General features: G+C 42.6%; 1 protein-coding gene across 1 annotated transcript in view; it reads right to left on the bottom strand.

Annotated features, from left to right (window-relative positions):
• trpc5a (transient receptor potential cation channel, subfamily C, member 5a) overlaps positions 1-12,297 on the bottom strand; it is a 77,840-nt gene that overhangs the window by 30,380 nt on the left and 35,163 nt on the right. The window contains exons 8-10 of the mRNA XM_072459114.1: positions 12,012-12,149; positions 10,471-10,669; positions 7,604-7,743 (exon numbers count right to left, since the gene is read on the bottom strand). Coding sequence (XP_072315215.1) covers positions 7,604-7,743; positions 10,471-10,669; positions 12,012-12,149 — 477 coding nt within the window. The remainder of the gene's footprint in view (positions 1-7,603; positions 7,744-10,470; positions 10,670-12,011; positions 12,150-12,297) is intronic.

The raw sequence follows: 12,297 nt of genomic DNA, 5'->3' as shown, positions 1-12,297 counted from the left end.
CTACTCATGAAACTAACAATGCATTTCACTCATTTGAAAGCCTCATGCTGTCAATCACATGTCCAAATATGAAAAACCAAAAAGGAGTTTTGTTCATAGTTATCTACCGACCTCCTGGTCCCTATTCAGAGTTTTTAACAGAGTTTTCTGACTTTATATCAAACTTAGTGTTAGCCTGGGATAAAATAGTTATAGCTGGAGACTTTAATATCCACGTGAACATGAGTGATGACGCTCTCAGTAATGCCTTCAGCGCCTTGTTAGACAGCATTGGTTTCACTCAGAATGTAAATAAAGCGACTCACACTCATAAGAACACTCTGGATCTTGTCCTAACGTATGGAACAGAGATTAGTGACCTCATTGTCCTCCCTCAAAACCCTATATTGTCAGATCATTTCCTAATTACCTTTCAGTTTATTCTTAAAGATCATCCAGTCCCACAAAATAAAGTTATAATGAAAAGGACAATATCTGAAAAATCTATCTCAAAATTCAAAGAAATAATAGAGCCAATATTCAGTGACATGTCATGTGATCCTGCTGAGAACAGCTTTAGTCCCAGTTTAAGTGATCAATGTGTCGACTTGACCATGAATTCTCTGAAGTCTGCTCTTGACGTTGTCGCGCCGTTAAAACAGAAGGTCATTAGGCCAAAGCGCGCCTCCCCATGGTACAACCAAGAACTGCGTTCACATAAACAAAGAGTTAGAAAGTTAGAGGGATTATTTCGTCGCTCTCACACAGAAGAATCCCTAAAAGCATGGAAAAGCTGCCTGCTGTCTTATAAGCAGGCTCTGCGTAAGGCCCAAACCAGATATTATTCAAATCTAATAGAAGTCAACAAAAGTAACACTAAATTCCTTTTCAGCACTGTAGCTAGGCTAACAAACTGTCACAGTGCAGTAGAGCCCTCAATCCCAGCTACACTTAGCTCTGATGATTTCCTCCTATTTTTTAACAATAAAATAAACAGAGATAAATTAGATGAAATTACCCCCGCTATTAGCCCTGAACTAGTCCAAGCTGTAAATCTAACGTCCCATATAAATCCACCTGTAAACTTAGAAAGGTTCACAGCTGTTGATCAAGCAGAGATAACTTCAGCCATTATGTCCTCTAAAAGCTCAACTTGTGTCCTAGACCCCATTCCAAGCTCCTCAAAGACATTCTCCCCCTAATTATAGACCCTATTCTTAATATAATAAATACTTCACTCGAAAGTGGCTATGTTCCACAGTCCTTCAAACATGCAGTCATTAAACCTCTTCTGAAAAAGCCTAATCTAGATCCCGACCTATTGGTAAACTACAGACCTATTTCAAATCTTCCCTTCGTCTCTAAAATCCTTGAATAAGTTGTAGTAAAACAGCTTTGTCGCCACCTGCAGGACAATAACTTATTTGAAATCTTCCAGTCAGGGTTCAGAGCCCACCACAGCACTGAAACTGCACTAGTTAAAGTCACAAATGATTTGTTATTAGCCGCTGACGATGGACTGGTCTCAATCCTGGTTCTGTTGGACCTCAGCGCAGCGTTTGACACCATCGACCACAACATTCTACTGCAGAGGTTAGAATGTGATGTAGGTGTTGGAGGAACAGCCCTCAGCTGGTTTAAATCCTATCTATCTGATAGGTTCCAATTTGTTAATGTAAACCAGAGCTCCTCACCAAGCTCTAAAGTAATTTACGGTGTGCCACAGGGTTCGGTACTCGGTCCAATTCTGTTTACTCTTTATATGCTGCCATTAGGCAACATGATCAGAAAGCATGGCATTAACTTCCACTGCTATGCAGACAACACTCAGCTGTATTTATCAATGAAACCTGATCAGAGCGATCAAGTAGACAGACTTAGTACTTGTGTGAAGGAGATAAAAACCTGGATGACACTAAACTACCTGCTTCTTAACCCTGAAAAAACCGAGGTCATTGTGCTTGGCCCTAAGCATCTACGAGACGCTCTATCTGAGCCGATAGTCACACTGGACAATGTCAGTGTAGCCTCCAGTTCTACTGTAAGAAACCTTGGAGTCTTATTTGACCAGGAGCTCTCATTTAAAGCTCATATAAATCAAGCTTGTAAAACAGCCTATTTCCATTTGCGCAACATCGCCAAAATCAGAAGAATCCTGCCTAAAAGTGATGCCGAAAAACTTATCCATGCATTTGTAACGACTAGATTAGACTACTGTAACTCCTTGCTTGCAGCGTGTCCTAAAAGCTCCATAAAAAAAGCTTTCAACTGGTTCAAAATGCAGCAGCAAGATTACTAACAGGAACAAAAAGAAGAGAGCACATTACGCCAGTGCTGAAGTCTCTTCACTGGCTCCCCGTCGAGTCTAGAATCAAATTCAAAATTCTACTCTTGACCTACAAAGCCATAAATGACATGGCCCCATCCTACCTCAAAGATGCTATAGAACCATATCATCCAAACAGAGCTCTTCGCTCTCAGAATGCCGGCCTTCTGGTGGTGCCAAGAGTCTCTAAAAGTACTGTAGGAGGTAGAGCGTTTAGCTACCAAGCTCCTGTGTTATGGAATCAGCTCCCGACCCATGTTAAATATGCTGACACAGTCTCTTCATTTAAGTCCAGGCTTAAAACGTTCCTCTTCGAAATCGCTTATGGTCAGAGTAGTTAGGAACAGAAACATAAACCCACAGCTTTAGCTACGCTGCCCTAGGAGTAACTATGCTGGGGGAAGTATGACAGCTTGAGCACTATCCTCTTCTTCTGACTACTTATGCTATCAAACAATATTTATTTTTTGATTCCACTTGCAAACTGTTCACCGCCTTCTTTTCTTTCTCTCACTCCTGAGGACCTGTGGACCCAGATGTCCCTCTCCTGGTGAAGTGGTCCCTCATCTGCCTGAAGAGTGGGTCCAGCTCGCCTCAGTCGGCCCCTCATCTGCCTGAAGAGTGGGTCCAGCTCGCCTCAGTCGGTCCCTCATCTGCCTGAAGAGTGGGTCCAGTTCGCCTCAGTCGGTCCCTCATCTGCCTGAAGAGTGGGTCCAGTTCGCCTCAGTCGGTCCCTCATCTGCCTGAAGAGTGGGTCCAGCTCCAGTCTCCTTGTGTCCGTCTGTCCGTCTGTGAGAGTCGGATCTCTCCTTCACTGGAACTCCTCCAGGTTTCTACGCTTTTTTCCCAAAGAGGTTTTTTTGTAGTTTTTCCTGGCCGAGAAGGAGAGTCTAAGGACAGAGGACCCTGGGACATCGTCCCTCGCCACCACAGACATTGTTGATTCATTTCTCCCTGTGGCCCTCAGAGGCAACTGTTGTTGTGATTTTGGGCCTTACAAAAATAAATTGATTTGATTTGATTTGAGTTTAGACTTTGTGAGTTTAGACTTTGTGAGTTTAGACTTTGTGAGTTTAGACTTTGTGAGTTTAGACTTTGTGAGTTTAGACTTTGTGAGTTTCCTGAATCTCACTATTTTTGAAAGAAACATGTGAAATAAATGAATCAGGTTCTGATTCTCATAAAAAGTTGTGCAACCCTGAGAGGCAACTACTAAATAAATATAATTTAAATCTGTAATCCAACCTGTCCAATAGGGATTGAATGAACATTAACCAAACATATTAGAAAAAAAACACACACACATTAAACCACTTCCACTTTAATTTACTTTTTTTACTTTAACTTTTTTGGTCAAGTGAGAAATCATGTAGTAAAAGTATCACTGCACTGCCGGTCTGTTTGTACGAGCCTGAGCAGCTCAAGCATTTTATACATGCAACATATTGTCCACTTAAAACCTTTAGAAACCTCCATGGGTTAGGATTTATTATTGATTTAATCCATCTATTAATATTTGTACTGTTGTAAGTGTTGTCATGTGGAAACAGTTTTAAACATCAAAACGTTTCAACTTGAATGAGAAAGTCATTCTCAATCTGAGTCTAAATATTTGTCATTGTTATAGTTGTATAGATTAAGTGTGTGGCTCTGTTGACTTCCCATGCGCTTAGTGCGATTTCAGAGATTGATAAGTGCCAATATTTATAGATGCTGTTTTTATGGCTTTTAGCGCTGTCAGAGTGAAACAAGAGAGTTCATATGAATTGTATGTATTAGTACATTTCATCAGGCAGAACATGTTTGTCATATAGATATCCAACTCTTCTAGAGGGCGATTTGTTGGACATTTTAACAGTCTTACTTTTGGACGTGCTTTTCCACACGCTCTTGCACACTGCCTGAGCTGGAGCGTCAGCTGCTCCAGTTTCTCATGACATTCTTCAAACCGCTCCCGGCTCTCGGACACAGAGACCTCGCCGATTTTAAGCACACCCTTCAGCGCCTCCTTTGCGTCACGAAAGCCGGACTTCAATTCAAACAGATCGAACAGGATCGTCTTCTCCGTGTCCGGCTCGTTCTTCAGTTCGTCCAAAAGGTTGCCCAGGTTCGTCTCGACATCCTTCACGCCCTCATTAAGAAGCCCGACGACTTTCTTCAACTCCACCAACAGCGGCTGGATTGTCCTTTGGTGTTTCCGCATTTGAAAGAACTGGAAAATGTCGTCCGTCCAGCGAGTGACCGGGGCTACGATAGCGGCGACGAGACCGAGAGCGGACAGCGCTTCGTCAAAGTCTCCGGCCACTTCTTCCGGCAGGAACTCCGCCGCCGTGCCGACGTGACCGATGGTGTTCGCCACGCTCCTCGCCGTGCTCGCGTCGCTCTGCGTTTGCTGGATATCGGTTTGACACCGCTCCACTTTCTCGACGATCTCTTTAAGTTGTTTTACGTTGGGTTTGTAGTCGCGGAGGAACTCGGATATGGCCCGGGTCAGCGGCGTTGTCGGAGGAGAAGCGGGAGAGACGGAGGAGCTCGAGTCTCCGTTGCTGATAGACCATTGAAACAAAGTCAATGATCAGTCTGTAAAAGTAACTGACTAAAGTGTAAAGGTTGAGTCGAAAAAATACTTTGTTACATGATACACACCTGTCTGTTTCAGCTGGAGCACTTTTGCTTTCCTGTGCACCCATCTTTGTTACAGCTCCACCTACCGTATTTTCTGGACTATAAGTCACACCGGAGTATAAGTCGCACCAGCCAAAAAATGCATAATAGAGGAGAAAAAAACATATATAAGTTGCACTGGAGTATGAAATGCGGTTTCAAGTGTGAAAATAACAAATAATATCACATATAAGTATAAATATAAGTATAAGTCGCACCCCGGCCAAAACTATGAAAAAAGGTGCCACTTATAGTCCAGAAAATATGGTAATTAAAACAAGTGTGACTGGTTCTATAGCAAATGAATAAGAGTTAAAATGCATTCTGCTGATTTTTAGGATAAAATGACAACCTGGTCAAGAGGCGGCAACGCAAACAGCAGAGCCACAGTGTAATCTAGATAAAAAAAAAAAACATACATATAATTAATTCAGTCTTTTGTAACTATGACAGTATGCAAGTCTAGGAGAATCCAAATGAAGTTACCTGTCTGAGCCGGGTTCTGAGTGTGAGCTGGACCTAGACTCAGACACACATCTGTGCAAGATAAAACACTCCCTTGGATGTTTTTTATTGGTGCTGTTTAATTTATGAGAGCCTCCAAGTGACAAGCATGTTTGGTTCGAGGTACAGAGGCCGACTGCATCCCAACAGCAATCACACGTTGTCTACATTGTGTTCCGTTACAACCTTATTCCAACGTGGATCAAACTCATTATTCGCCTCAAGATTCTACAAAAAATAGCCCATAATGACAACGTGAAAGAAGGTTGTTAGATTCTTTACAAATGTTTTTTTTTTTTTTTTAAACAGATGGAAAAAAGTGCAATGATCTTAATGCTTTCCAGTTGCACTGTTAGCGTGTGGACTTTATAATAAACTCACAAACAATAATTTGTTTATTTCTGGATTAATAAGGATTAACGCAATAACAGCAATCGTCATCTGCAGAGATTTGCTGCATTCGCACACTTAACAATGGAGCGTCTTATCAGTGAAACAAAAACTGTTTTCCAACTTTGTAAATGATCGACCGGTCGGCTCATATTTTATTGCATTTGCGTGCATATAAATGGTTCCATATTGCATGTAACTGTCCGTAAATGAAACCAAAATCCAAAGAAGCAAAGGTTATACAGCCTTTAATAAGATAAGATAACATAGATAATCAGTTGTTGTCTAGCTCTCCGACTGGGTGGTTACCTTTGGACAGATGTACAGTACGTCTGACTCCTGGACACGCTCAGGTCCAGTTTACGCTCAGGACTCACTGCTGAAACAACAGGTAAATTACCTTTTGATTTCTCTGTAGATTTTACTCGATTTAAGACTGTCAGACCACTTTCACATGAGATCTGTGTCCTCTAGGTGGCGCTGCGACAAACATGGGTTCAGACAACAGCAAAAGCATCAGGACTGGAACAAACAGGTCTATGAGTCTTATCATTCTCTTTATTTATAGCATATTGTAGCTTTTGCTTGACTCCAATGTATTTATTTCCAGCCTCTGATTACGTTTTTTTTTTTTTTTTTTTTTTCATTTCTAGAGAGGAAAGCAGATCTTCCACGCCTATCAATCCTGGGCTGGATGTGAATATTCAACTGAAAAAATTGATGTTTGAGTTCTTGAACTTGTACGAAAAAAATATAAAAAGACTAATGGACATGACTGAGCAGCTGGAGAAATGTCAAGCTGAGAAGCAACGCATTGAAAATCAGGCAAAGAACGGGAAAATGGTGGTGGCCGTGGCTTCTGGAGCTGGGGCTGTTCTGGATGGGTTATTGGGTGGGCTCGATATGGGAGCTCTGGCCGCAATAGGCACAGGAATTGCTCGATTTGGTGTAGGAATGGTTCAAAAAAGGAAAACTAAGAAAAACAAAAAAAAATCCATGTCCCTGATGGAAGAGTACACAGAACTCACTGAGGCTCTGAAGGTGAAACTGAAGGCCATAAAGACAGTTCTGGATCAATGCATGGAGCAACAGAAGCGTGCATCCGACACGCACATGTTTGAGATGCTGCATTTAAAGTCACAACTTACCGATGCGCTTTATTGTTTGCAGGAGAGTTGTAATGAGTCTGAAAGGTCTGAGAATCTCAAAGAATTTCGTGATAGAACAGAAATACTCAAACCCGCGCTCAAAAGGGCCGTTCAGTGAAGTCCCGATTCAGTTCGATTCCCGATTCAAGACTTGCAATTCGATTCACCGCGATTCTGTCATGATTCTTGAAAAAAAACAGTGACCCCTGTGTGACCTTTTTGGTACCTTTTTATAAAGTAGTCAGTTCTGCTGTGATTTATCTGTCATTATCAATACACACAATACAGACATTATCCACATGAACATTAAAATCACCTGTATCACTTTTGTTTTACTGTGTTTTTTTTTTAAACTGTCTTCCTTACCTTTACAAGTTTATGTGTGTTTATGGTTCAAGTCAGCGCCAGTTTGAGTCCGGGAGAATCAGAACCAGACCGCAGGCTCAAAAGTAAAACCCATACTGACGTGTACAGGCGACGCATCTCTCAATACTCACATCGCAGAAGTATTGTAGAAGATACATGGCCAGTATTAACGGGCAACTTTACAGTTTGAGCACGAGTGAACCTGCGCCGCGCCCGGAGTCCTTACCTTGACGTAGGCCACGATTTTGAGCGAGATGGTGGCCAGGTACAGCGAGTTCATGGCAAAGTCCATCAGGTTCCACCAGTCGTGAATGTACTCGGTGAAGCCTCCGTCCCACATCTCTTTAATCTCCGCCCAAATGAAGCCTTCAAAGAGAGAAGACACTCACAATTATTCAAGCCATTTGCTGTACGCTGTTTTACTCAAAGGTCAGCAGTTAACTTAAAAGATCGCTTTCCTGCCCACTTAATCCCCTCTGGGATCGCCACATGCTGTTATTTTCACTATCGTCACATGCTTTTCATCCAGCGACGCCCCTGGTGCCTCCAAACGATTCTCATCCGACAAATCGTCCATTAAAATGCAGAGTTGACATCCCCCTGCCTCCTTTTTTTACTCACAAATAGCCGCTTTTATTGTGCAAGAAGTCACTTTTCTGCGCTACAAGACGGAAAAAAAGTCAGGTACAAGCTGTTAAACTTGACATAATAAGCCTGAATGCCATTATTTTTCCTTTTAATTTGTTTTACACCTGAAAACTCCATTAAAATCAAAACAATCTATTACCAGCGCGTCGTGAGTAATAAATGTGGTTTAATTATCCCGCGCTGACATCCTTAAAATCCCCATTGTGTGTCGACAGGTGTAGATTTCATTACGAACGGAGCTCTATTCCCAGCCACACGCCGCGCAGTGACTTTTCTTTACGCTGGGAAATATGTGGCGGTAATTACATTGTGAGCGTCAATGGACCAATCAAACGTGCGACGTCTGTGTGAACTTGTGAAGAGACGCTTTGATTGCACATTCGAACAAAGGGTACAGGAAAAAGAAAACAGGACAAAGTATGTACTGTCCGTATGCGACTACCAGTTTTGGGTGTGTAGCCTAAATATAAGCAGATGTTGTCGTGCCCTTGAGCAAATAACGTCATGACTGTGCCGCAGGTTCTGAAACGCATGAGATTCTTGTATTAGTTTAGCTATTTATATGTCAGTTTTGGCTCAAATGCTAACGCTTCTGGGCCAGTTTAACATTTACAAAGTGAACTGAACCTTGACTATAACAAAGATGTAGAAAATGTACTTGTCATTAGTAAGATTTGTCATGAAAATTGCAATTCAATATTTGTACTTCCTAACTCCAGATACTTTTTTGATGACAAACGTCTATTAAACACAATGTACAATTTTGAAAGATGCCACGATGTCACTTCCTGTCATTGCTTTGGCTGGAAGGTTGCGTAGTGCGGCATTAAGCCTCTCCACAGAGACAAGCCGAACAAGCCGAGTCGAAGCACTGGGCAGCCACATTCCAGGCAACGCCATAACGTCATGGAGACGAGCAGACGGCAGAACCCCAAATGGAAAAGGTTAAAAAGTGCACCTTTAAACATGCCATCATCTCGTTACTGTACTGTCCCTTTAAATTACACATATCATGCAAAATTCACAGTATTGTCGTTCCGTCAGCCAAAAATACAGCTGCAGTTGTGTTAAGCTTGGTTCACAGCTGTTTAATTGACCCTGTTTACGAGATAAAAAGGTAAAAGGAAAAAATCGGGACTTCTCACTTCTCCTGCACAGTTTTTATGTCCATACGCAGCATCACCAGCAGTCACGTTCCCTAAGGGCTTAATTTATTCATTTTTTCCCTTGCTCCAAAACCCAACTACATAATTAGAAACGGAGGTGTGGTTTGTAAAGTGTGTTTAAAGGCAATCAAAGCCACATAACTGCGCAATATGTCCATTTTCAAGACGGAGCGTGGTTTTAAGCGATTGCTCCGGCAGCGTTTTTCAGACTTGATGGGGGTCAGTGTTAAACCTAATGGCGTTTTTTAAAGCTGTAGCGCGGCACTTCACACCCCCTTCTCTCTCTCTCCCCCGCTCCTCCACAGTCTGCTCCCACACGCTTTAAAGCACCGCACGCCCACCCGCTCCGTCTAAGTACGCCGCTCGCACTGCACTCGGGAGGATATGAGAATAAGAGATGCCACGGGTTGGTTTTTCTAACCGTTCGCTTTGTTAATACAACGTGTAAGAATGTGTAAGATGTTTGAACTAAAAAGGTTTGATATTATGACACGCTTTCTGGGATTTGAACAGTGTTGTTTGCTGCCAATCTAGAACACGGTTACATTATGTTAGGCTGGGTGTAATTGTTGTAATTAGAAGGTGCTGTATTAGGTTTATACAGTCTTAGAAATGTGAAAAACAGACCATTTTACACTGTTTGCAGCTGAATTTATAAGCTCTTTTTTGGGGGGCCATCATGGTAATGCTAAAAACAACTCGCATGCTAACAGCGCGCCAGAATGACTTCCTGGTTCACAGTCAATTAAAAAAACCTGCATGCAGAAAGTACAGTGGTCTGATTTTGACTCCAAGAGCTACTTTTACAATTTACTACTGGGACAAAACACATTTCAGGCAACTAAATGGACAAAAATCAAGTACATTCACTTTAAATGTGCAACTTTTACTTGTCTCCATGGCGATGTTATTGCTATTCCGGGAACGCACCACAATAAGTCATTAAACATATCTGTATTGCATTTATTCAAATACAGTTTTTTTATTGTAAATAAATACTATTGAGAGTGGAGTCGCCTCAAATCTGACTTATAACTTGGCCCAGGTGGCGTCACCTGCTTGTCTCCGTGGAGATAGGGACGTTTAAAACATACTGTGGAATATTCTGGGCAAAGCAATAACATTTCATGGAGACAAGGAGTTGGAAAAACCCTTCACCAGAAAATACTAAAACATTTTATGATGCAAAACATAAACTATAAATGCCAAGGAGACAAAAGGCGTGTAATGTCCATGTTAAAACAGAAACTACATTAAGCTGAAAAGAGTGGAGCGTTACCCAAGACCCAGGGCAGGATCATCCACTCGACGATGGTAGGAGGCGGGCCCTGCATGTGGAGGTTTGTGCGGGCGATGTGCTGCGACGCCAGCAGCAGCAGGAACAGGAAGGTGAGGTACGACGCCGTGTGGCAGATGAACTTTATGAAGGGTTTTTTGATGAAGCTGCCCAGGGCACTCTTGGGGGCCAACAGATAGATCTGAGAGAGTGGGGAAGAGAGAGAGAGGGAAGATAGAAGATGAGTAAGAGAAACCTTCAGTATTAAAGTATCAAAGGTGATGTATTATGGATTTTTCAAGTATTTATGTATTAAAAATGAACATAAGCGTATCATGATTTTACATTTTGTTCATTGTAAACCACAACTGATAAGCCTATTCATAGTGACATTTCACTGTTAAAAGCAGCAGATGATCATATAAATGTTTTTATTTTTGGCTACGTGACACTTCATAACCTACATGTGTCACTCAGTCTTAATTTATACAAGTTGGAGCAATACTAACAATATTTCTATTCGTGCTGTCATTTATGTGTCTCCTCTGAACAACTGTAGGACTAGCTTGAGGTTTGGAAAAAGCACACGGTGGTCAAAGTAGACACAGCAATGATGAGACAGAGCAGCATCGACCACATTGACATTTGAAATATTTACCCCCTTTGTAATTATGAGATCTAGAGTGTGCCCTCTGCTGTGGGTGAAGCCACTCTGCTGTGGGTGGGGCCTCTCACATGCTGAGTAAGACTGAAGGTTTTAAGGACAGCATCAAGCTCTTGAGCGTTTCCGTCACAAACATTATCCACATGCACATTAAAACCACCTGTAATGACCAAACCATCAAAGTCTGTGCATACGACTGAAAACATCTCAGTAAAATCATCAGTAAAACATTGGCAGTGCTGGAGGCTTGTATAAAACAATGAAGAGAACGGATGGAGACTGTTTTAGCTCCATTCTAAAGGATACATACTCGAAAACACCCCAAAGGACAACCCGCATCTCTTCATCTCTAATAACTGCACAGACACCTCCACCCTTTTTGTTTTTTTGTGTTTCAGAATCAAACTGGTTGGAGCAGCTTCGATTAGAACCCCCAAACCAGCGCGCCGGGTGGAGTTTGGGGGGTGGACCAGGTGAAAGGGGGGGGGTTTGTTGGTGTGGCAGGAGAGCTGAAACTCCTACAAGCAAAAGGGGGGGACACACAATTCACGGGGGCACCTGTGACTTCCAGAATGAAGTGAATACGCTTTTAATAATTCCAAACGAACGGCAACCCTGTATTGTAACTACATTTGCGTTTCTAAGGGCGTTGCGTCTGCCCTTGAGGTCTAATAAGTCCAAAGACAAACATCACTACTTTTTACATTTTATCGACTAAATTTATATCGCCGCCCCCATTAGCGGAGCCGTGCCCTTCTTTGTCCATGGCAAATCAATGTGAACTACGCCCTGACCTCTGCCATAGAAAACCACGCCGCGCGCTATCGACTGGCTCCGTGCTCCGAGGAGACGTTTTTCACCCGAAGCATTAAGTTCTTACCAGGGAAAAGAAGGGGAACAGCAGGCCGATGATGAAGCAGGTGACCAGCTTGACGGCCCAGTGCCGCCTCCTCCAGCCGGGGAAACCGTCGTACCAGAGCGTCGCCAAGAGCTGCTGGCAATTCGGCTGAGCGACAAACTGCGAGACAAAGAACGACGAGGAGGTTAAAGACGGCGTATTCGAGACACCCAGGGGCAAGAGATGGTTATCGTGAATATGCGGACTTGTACGTCTTGAGTTGTGAGTCCAGGTGACGCAGATGGATCGGTGAATTTGTTGCAGAGTT

Source organism: Eucyclogobius newberryi, unplaced genomic scaffold, assembly GCF_026437365.1.
Source record: "Eucyclogobius newberryi isolate DKJ021-1_F unplaced genomic scaffold, fEucNew1.0.hap1 SCAF_22, whole genome shotgun sequence".
NCBI classification, from domain to species: Eukaryota; Metazoa; Chordata; class Actinopteri; order Gobiiformes; family Gobiidae; genus Eucyclogobius; species Eucyclogobius newberryi.
Note: the sequence above shows the minus strand (reverse complement) of the source record. Positions and strands in the feature narration are given on the sequence as shown.